Genomic DNA, 8,524 nt, shown 5'->3' on the forward strand with positions numbered 1-8,524 from the left:
AAGACAGCATGGGTGGGTGCGCCCTGACGTAGTAGTCGCACCTTTTTTTCTGATATTTAGTGGCAGTACAACGGATAACGTTCTTCATCCACTGTTCGCGTTGACAATCGCACGTCGGAGTTTAAATCTGTCTTATAGCTCTGTCAGCTTTCTCGATGTGTTCCTGCAATTTCGGGACATCCCCGGCGTGCGTCGTGTTGTTCAGTGGTGTAATGCCATGTGACAGCCAGTGCTGGTCTGTTGCGTATCCATCACTTTCCCATGTTTTCAGGCCAAGAAAACCTCCCTCGTGGTTGCGATCTTGCGCTCGCATGAGGGACAGACGGTGCTGAATGCGGCGCATCCAGTACAGGAGACAAGATGATTGCATGGAAGGAAGATGATGCGTCTGTCTCCAGTCTTGCAGATGATACACTTGCTCAAGTCACCTCTATCAGCTTCTGTAAGAGAAGTTCGAATATTAAAAGTTAAACTGTACGGCTCTGAGCCTACGACGACACTACTAACCGCGGTTGAGAATCCTCATTCAGCCCGCAGAATATTGTACGAACATACTACTCATCTACATTTCAAATGAAAGGGTATTTTTCAAACTGTCAGTGATTTCAGAAGGAGTGCGACTCGGAGAGAGAGGAGAGCACTTTCTGAAACTTTGTGGTCGTCAGGATACCGCGTTGGCTCCTCCCTTGCAGTCTTTCCTGCAAACCGCAAACCATCAACACCACGAAGTCGTCGTTACAAAGTCACGAAGACGGGACGATTGCTCAAGCACGACACGTTGCTTGGTGCACCGTCACGTTTTGTCTTTGATTTAAATGAAAATGATACCTTCACAGCAGATATGCAACGATTGTTTGGGAAGATACAATTATTTTTATTTAAAATGTGGCCTCTTGAGTGCGTGTATCAGTGTGGTGTGATCAGTGCAATGACATTAGAGACGAATGTCCAACAAGCGTTGCGTAGAGCGGTTACGGGGCAAATACAAATTGAAACCTACGGTGCACGTCTTCGTGTCCGGAGCACCGGTACAAGCCCAGACATTAAGTTGTGGCAACATAATTTATTTACAATAAAAGTGGCAACTGCCTCGAGCGTCGGCAACATGAGATATTCCTTCCACTCGAGCGAGCAACGCTGAGATACCGTCTGAGGCCGTACTCCTTGGTCTATACCGGAAGTTTCATGGCACAGAAAGTAATGATGCTTCTCCCATCAATCTTCATCCAATCAGGCGGTAGAGGTGTGGAAGAGGGACCCTACGTGCTGGCATTGTACTCCGCTTGGGAGTGAGCGTCGGGTAAGGAACAATAGATCGCGCGACCAGCCACTCCATGGGAACATAAACGCTGATTTGTCTCGACAATGCGGAATCTGCCGTCCCTACCACAACCTTCACTAACTTGAAATGATACATTTCAACGTAATGTTATTTCTTCCTCACGTCACCCAACGCTGCCCCAATGCCTTCTACCAATCAGTATTAATGTGATGCTATTGTGCCGTAAGAAGTAGAAAATAAGACGACATGCGAACTTTATACTAGAATAATGCCAAGAAAGCAAATACAAGACATACTGAGGAAGCTTGTAGTCTTGACGAAGGTCACCTCTGCTCGATAACAAATTCATCGGGGAACTTGGCGACCAGGAGAGGTAAGCAAGGTAGCCCACAGTGTTAGCGCACTAGACAAACAAGCTGGTAGCGTCCACCTGCCATAACTGAGCCTCTCTATGCAATAAGAGGATAAGTCGAAAAATCACGAACCGAGAAAACTTCGACTCTGTCTTTGGTAAAGTAATTGCAGCTAGGTTCGCTCGAATAACGCAAATGAAATATATTGGCATGTGCCTACTCTACATGAATGTCCACGTAGCATCGTTTTTTGGGTGTGTGACTTGGCAGAAATTTAAACAAACCCAGGAGCATGTGATGAGTACCCCGTTTTTCGAGTCGGAACAACAAGCCGGCGTGCTGCATGGCTTTATCTTTCCTTTACTTTTTTTTTGTACGAAAAAATTGCGCCCTCTTTATCAAATGTAACACCGCGTGCACATAGTTATCGCGCTGAAAAACAATTCACGAGTCGGACGTGAAGACACATGGAGTCACCTGTACTGCACACGTTTTTTTCTTCTTTGTTTTTTATTGCTCGATTACAACGCTCGGTAGCACTGCTGACACAGCCCAAGCAGCAAAATGTACTGAAAGTCGAGTGCAATAGGGGTGGACGGGTAGGTGGAAGGCCTTGAACAGACTGATGAAACTAAAGAACATTGATAAAGACACATACCGTCCACCCCTATTGCACTCGACTTTCAGTACATTGTGCTGCTTGGGAGAGACGTGGGGTAGGATGACCGTGTTGTTCGGAGTGGAAGTCAAAGGTCATTTCCGCATCGTAGCAAAATTTAAGGTACACCATTTACATGTATGTGTAGCAAACCGACCGTGTCCAACTGTTCATCCCATTGACCCACGTGCATTTTCCGTTCCTTGTTCTCCTGTAGCGTGTTAAATAATTGTAATACGGTGCTAAATTTCTTTTGGCAGGTACACACTGGTATGCAACAAAAATTATCAACAAGATATATGTTAACTTATCATCTTATTGCATGCACAGGCTCAATTGTGTGACTCGCAGATTTTTTCTGCACTGAGGGATATGGAAGAATAATTCACCGATACTTCCGGAAAAGCTTTCATGTTTCAAGAGAAATCCGACCTGTAATCCAATCTATCGTACGTAAACACCGTTTCAGAAATGTGACAAATATATGTCAAACATACGAATTGATGAAATGAATTCATTAGATATGTTGGATTCGCATGCAAATGAAACACTTCATCAATCTATAAAGAATATTGAATCGTTTTTCTTTGTTTATCGCGCGTGATAGTTAGTGCTACCACCGTTTAACATGCTAGTTCTCCAGTTACCGGTAACTAATGATTAGTTAAACTGAGACAACCTTGACAACTTTACAACGCTTAATTCAGTGCCAAATGAAGTCACTTGAAGCGGTTCATGAGTTTGTCCCTCATGTACCACCGACGTCATGCTAGCCACCTAGCGGGTACATAATCTGCATGGCACCAGCCGGCGGTTGCTAAAACACTGTCATGCTTCATTGTGTCCAGCAGGAAGTAATGTAGTAGTAAAATAGTGTCATCATGTAAGTCCGCCTCGCGAACTTACATGCTGAAGATATCGACAGTCATATCCCTCCTATGCACACGACGGAAATTCATATTCCGAGGCTGGAACAGAGAAAAAAGGACAACACAACACTCAGAACACCAATTTCCACCGTGTTCAACAGATGCCGGTTGCGTCGCCCCGTCGTACGAAAGTGTGCGTAAGTAAGAATGAAAGTGGAATGTATGAGTGAATGGATGTTGTTGTCTCTTCGGGTGACGCACTGTTGAGTGTCGTTGGGGAGGTGTGTAGGATTAGCACAATTGGTAGATCATTGGACAGGCAATCCAGAACATGTGGATTCGAGTCCTGCAGCTGGCTAACCTTTTTCAGTGACTTCCTTCTTTCCTTCTTCTTATGTGTCTGCACGTTTTGTGCAGCAGAGTCGCATTCGCAAGTTATCATGCTGTATTTTATGTATTGCAAATAGACGCAGTACTCACTTGGAACTTCCCTTGTTCTGACGTTTTGTGGTGAAGCTAGGACTTCACCTACCGCCCTGCGTAGGTCTTGCTCGTCGAGCACATCTACCAACCCAGTGCTGTTAAGCCTTGCTCGTATCGCTAACTCCACGATGTCCGGGTTTATGTCTTGTAAAATCAGGCGGCGGACAAGATAGGACGGTTTTAGGTTTTGTAGCAAGAACTCCGTTGCTTTGTCAGACCTGTTCCTTTCTGCATGACTTCTCTGGAAGGCAGAATGGTGACATTGTTAGAACCCATTTACACCCTTGATACACGGGTAGCATTAAGGGTTTTCCAAAGGAGGACGTCTACTAGAATGGTGTTTGTGCCTATTGACACATGATAATTGAGAATATGAGCTCAGATTCCGCAGATCGATGCCCCACACGGTTCCTCCTCAATTCCATATACCAACTTCTCTTTGTCTTACTCGTTACTACTGTCCTCCCTGTACCTGTACATGTGCGTCACACGTAGCCGGACTTATCATTGTTAGAGGCAAATTTAACATGATGTTCTTTTACCATACAAACAAGAGCGACAACAGGGACATCCAGTACGAATCAGACTATGTGCAGTTCTGGGCATGTAACAACTTCGCCGACGAAATTCAACAGCAAAGCACTCAGCGAGATCTTTATAACAAAACCACGAGGAACGGACACTATGCACAGCAGGAAAGCGTGCAGTAAATGCGTACGACAAAACAGCAACGGGAAGGTGCAGTGTATAACAAAGTAAAAAAAAAATCGAAAAATATTCAGCAAATTTAGAACAAAATAACTTAGTATGTTCAGTATACACAGTAAAGGGGGAGCGCTTGCAGGGGGAAATGTCCACCAAATACTGGAACAGAGGGATGTGAACAAACACCCCAAAGCCACTTGTCCTAAATCAGCTACTACGTACAATTTGCGCCTCATGCTATTAGCACGCTACACGCTGCGGTTGTACAAGCGCTTGCTTCACTAGATTCCTCTAGGTTGGGCAGCTTTATCGCCGGCGGAGGGTAACTTACCTCTGCCAGTGTATTGCTGTGTTCGCGTCTAATATTCTCGATAGCCTCATCACCAAGCTGCAGAATGACGTAAGGACAGTCTCTGTACCACCTGGCGTGTTCAGATAATGGGTCGTCCTCATCGCTCCAATTGTAGAGGGAGTAGCCGCACTGAAAGCAGGTTATGCGGTCTTGAACACCTGCGCGGAGGAAAGAACTGATCACGCAAAGTATAAGAACCACGTAAGCACCTTTGTAATCAGGTCATGTGGAATCACTTCCAGTATCAAGATTCTTCCTGTCTGTTTGTCGGTTTGAAATACAGGTTTCTCGTGGTTATGATAAATTGTTTCGAACAGGTAGTTCGACACTGACGAGCATTGCCGATAAGCAACAGACTATTCACGACCAGCCCTTTGTGCCCTATGGTCAGAATCGCTAGTGACGTGTATTTTGAGAAAGAGAGAGAGAGAGAGAGAATGCATTTTGAGTATACACACCTCACCATAAGCATTGACCATAAGCATGCAATGACTTCGCCTCCGTGAAGGCTACCCTGAGCGTGTCGTGCGAGGACCACATCTTTGTGTGGTACCTCCACAATTCGCTTACGCTTCACTGTTTCTAAGTGTTCCACCCTAATAAAGGTGTGGAACGCTGACACGTCACATCTCCACTGCGTGGCAACTGTGTTCGTTTTCTTTCTTGTTGTGTCTTCGGAGCATGAGGGATACGCAGCTTCAAGACGGCCGCAGCTCAGGAAGCTCATCTTTCTCGGGGGCGTGCAATCATTTGTCGCTATCGTACAACTTTTCTAGAGAGGAAACGCAGCCAAACTCTAGCAATCCAACGCCTCCTATTGCAGCGAAGTTAATCAAGTCGCACAAAAGCTATTCCAGTAATTCGCATGGAACTTCTTGGTACCATGGTCTGTGATCGAGGAGCAATAAAATGCGACCATGGCTTCGAAATAGGCGTTGTGCAGCGCCCACAGGGCCGCTGATTCTCGTTCCCCTGCCGGCGAAACTGCACAAGTGCTTCAGGAGACGTTCAGCACTAGCAGACTACACTGCGCCCGTTTTCATCCATTTTACTTGCAACGCACTCGCAGGATTGCTTCTTATTAGATATAACGGGAGTAATCTTTACCACATAACTCACGTGTCGTTGTTGGCATTCAGGCAAACCGGCTCAACAGCTTGGCGTGCAGCGGGTTGTAGCTCGCCCGATGTAATTTGTCAAAATTCCTGAACCCGTGAGAAATTGTTTCTTTTTCAACAACAATCCTCGGCTTTCGCGCATATCGTGATTGCTGTGTTCGTTTTAGTTATTTCCCGACTTGCTGGCACACTCGTTAGGATCTCCAAGATTATTACAAAATGTAAAATGCTCTTTAGTTTCCATTCCGATTGGTATTGATAAAGTAGAAACGATATATTTACAATGAAAATATGATTGGATGGCGCCAGAACTTGATTGGATCTCTCAGAAAGGAGGACCGCACTTGTGTCTAGAGGCGGTAGTTTAGAAATTAATAATAGTGTAGATCACACAAGAATGTGAGGCCGCTGAGTTATATGCTCGAAACGCCTTTTAGATACACTACGGCAGATTGTTCTAATGTCACGCCTTAATAGAACTAATTCAATTAACTGAGCTAGAAAAATAGAAAAAAATATAAATCCTTCCACAATGTTCGTATTGCACTGGTACAAGGTGGTGAACTAAAAACGATATGTTCACTTTGTTAACTGTCGAGTTAAACCTGCCAAATTAGATTAATTTACCCGTGCTGACCTTTACATATCATTGCGACGTTTTTACGAACCTTCTCATAGCGTATTGTTTGTTTTGCCTGTGGGCTGTCTAAACTCTCAAAAATACTAGGTATGACGATTTTTGTTGTTGTTGTTGGATAGCAGAATATCTTCCCGTTTTGATTGTGAACTACGCATGTGGCCTTGGCTGAAGAAAAATTACTTTAAAAGGATGTCAATTCCCAAAGGAGGAAAAGCGCAATATCCCTTCCATTTTACTAGTTTTAGTGGTGCACAACTTTCAAAGCAGTTAATCCAAAATTTCCAACAGCGTGTCGAATTCTATTTCATTCACACAAAAGAGTGTAAAAGTGAATAGAAAGGGGAGACCGGAATTCGCCGCTGCCACTAGTGCTAAGGGCGATTTTTTGTACTGGAGGCACAGTTTTGAGGCGTCGGTTGCTCGAACGCTGCTGATTTCCAGCATGCCATTGCGTTGGACGAGAAGCATTCAGACTCTTTTTTTTTCCTGAAACAGGGAGGTGGACGAACACGATGGTTGGATCACTCGCTCTGGGTTTGCCTGTCGCTCAATGCTGCCGCCGCCTACGACTCCCATCCCGTTCACGGTTATCTCCCGTAGAGCGGCGCGGCTGTCGCTCTGCACACCGTGGATGAAGGCAACCACTTCGTTAAGTGTTATTTCAAGGCGTTGGGCACATAAATCGGTAAAGGGGAATATCCCATTATTTTTCTTCTTCTTCATTTGCACTCTTTCCTAAGCATCCGAATGTTGCATTTACTTTCAACTATGCACGAATTTCGAACCGGGAAAATTCTCAACTGGTACACGGAGGAATCACTCGACGTGACAAAAAAGGTTTATTACCAGTGTAGAAGAATCCAGCTCTTGACATTTTTTCTGTGTTTCCTTTTGCAGTTGCGGGATGAAGGTCGAACGATGATTTTCTGCTAGCGAACGACGCGTACCTCTCATGTATGGGCCTGGTGTTGGGCACAGGATACTGCTTCACTCCATTTCCATACGATTCTGGACGACCGAGGTATGAGCACTTCTTTCCACATGAGTCTTCTGAACTATAGGCTAGTTCAGGTCTCATCTCAGAGGCAGCATCTACCATGACAGTTCCTGTCCCAAAACGAAAGATATGTGAGTGCATGGTACTCCACAACTACCGCAAACAGTTATTTGCATCGTCGGCATAACGTAGGATCGGCCGATATATTGATGGGGGTGTTATGTTGCGGACTGAATATCGACGGTGATGTAAACTCGCAGCGTTGATAATTGCTCTACGAAATTTCCTTCATAATTCATCATTCGAGTCTTTAGACGCGAGCCAACTACGACCGAAACGACTCACACGGGAGTTTCGACTCCGACACCCATTAGGCATATGTGATTCAAAGTCGTCAGGCAACGAACATTCCTTTTTTCACGTTACGGTGCAGTATCATGGCCAAATGTGTTGGCACAACTCAAGTATTTAATGGGCAGTAAATTATCCCAAAAGCACATTGTTAAATGTTTGCTGAACACAGCACATGCCCTTAGGAAATTTTTATATCATAAATTATTCGTGGTTAATGTGCACGATTTCGCAACCAAACCCCCTCCTCATCGCGCATCCATGTTCCTTTCGTGTAGCTTCTCTCAATTCTTGTCTTCTGTTACCGTTGTTGACGCGTGTTATCGGTGCCTGGGTACGTTGAGTTTGCAAGCGACTTTCACCAAGGAGCGTAGGCCAATCCTGGTAGCACTGCGGTTCACGGTGGCGTCAAAAGGCCCAAGCGATGGCAGTCTCAAGGTGTTCCAATGATGCTCCTTTACATAGGCGTGGGGAGCCAGGACGAACAAGTGTGCAAGCGTACAATTTTTGGAACAAGGTAGGGGTCACGTGAGACACTTAGCACGTATCCTTCTATTCAGAAACAGTAAACTGAGTTGAGTTTAGTTGAGCTGATTTGAGTTGACTAAATTGAGTAAACTGGGTTGAGTGGGTAGTTTGACAAGCACGCTTTGTGTGTGCAACACTGGTGATCTACTGTATGCGGCGAAGGCACCTTGGGAAAATGGTAAATGGCT

At 45.1% G+C, this 8,524-nt stretch overlaps 1 protein-coding gene across 1 annotated transcript; it reads right to left on the reverse strand.

Moving 5' to 3' along the window:
• Window positions 1–419: 419 nt before the first annotated feature.
• LOC135373808 (baculoviral IAP repeat-containing protein 2-like) lies at window positions 420–7,559 on the reverse strand. The gene is made up of 4 exons (XM_064606874.1): window positions 7,307–7,559; window positions 4,682–4,860; window positions 3,695–3,886; window positions 420–440 (listed from the first exon to the last, which is right to left on the reverse strand). The coding sequence occupies exons 1-4, from the start codon at window positions 7,557–7,559 to the stop codon at window positions 420–422; spliced, it is 645 nt and encodes a 214-aa protein (XP_064462944.1).
• Window positions 7,560–8,524: the final 965 nt, after the last annotated feature.

Source organism: Ornithodoros turicata, unplaced genomic scaffold (genome assembly GCF_037126465.1).
Source record: "Ornithodoros turicata isolate Travis unplaced genomic scaffold, ASM3712646v1 Chromosome32, whole genome shotgun sequence".
NCBI lineage: Eukaryota > Metazoa > Arthropoda > Arachnida > Ixodida > Argasidae > Ornithodoros > Ornithodoros turicata.

Bases quoted from the DNA above. Each gene is read 5' to 3' on its own strand.
- LOC135373808 (XM_064606874.1), bottom strand. From the start codon at position 7,559: ATGGTAGATGCTGCCTCTGAGATGAGACCTGAACTAGCCTATAGTTCA. The intron at 3,887-4,681 runs GTAAGTTACCCT...TCTGCCTTCCAG, and splicing joins ACAGCAATACACTGGCAGAG to AGAAGTCATGCAGAAAGGAA. The intron at 441-3,694 runs GTAGGTGAAGTC...CTTCTCTTACAG, and splicing joins AGCAAGACCTACGCAGGGCG to AAGCTGATAGAGGTGACTTG.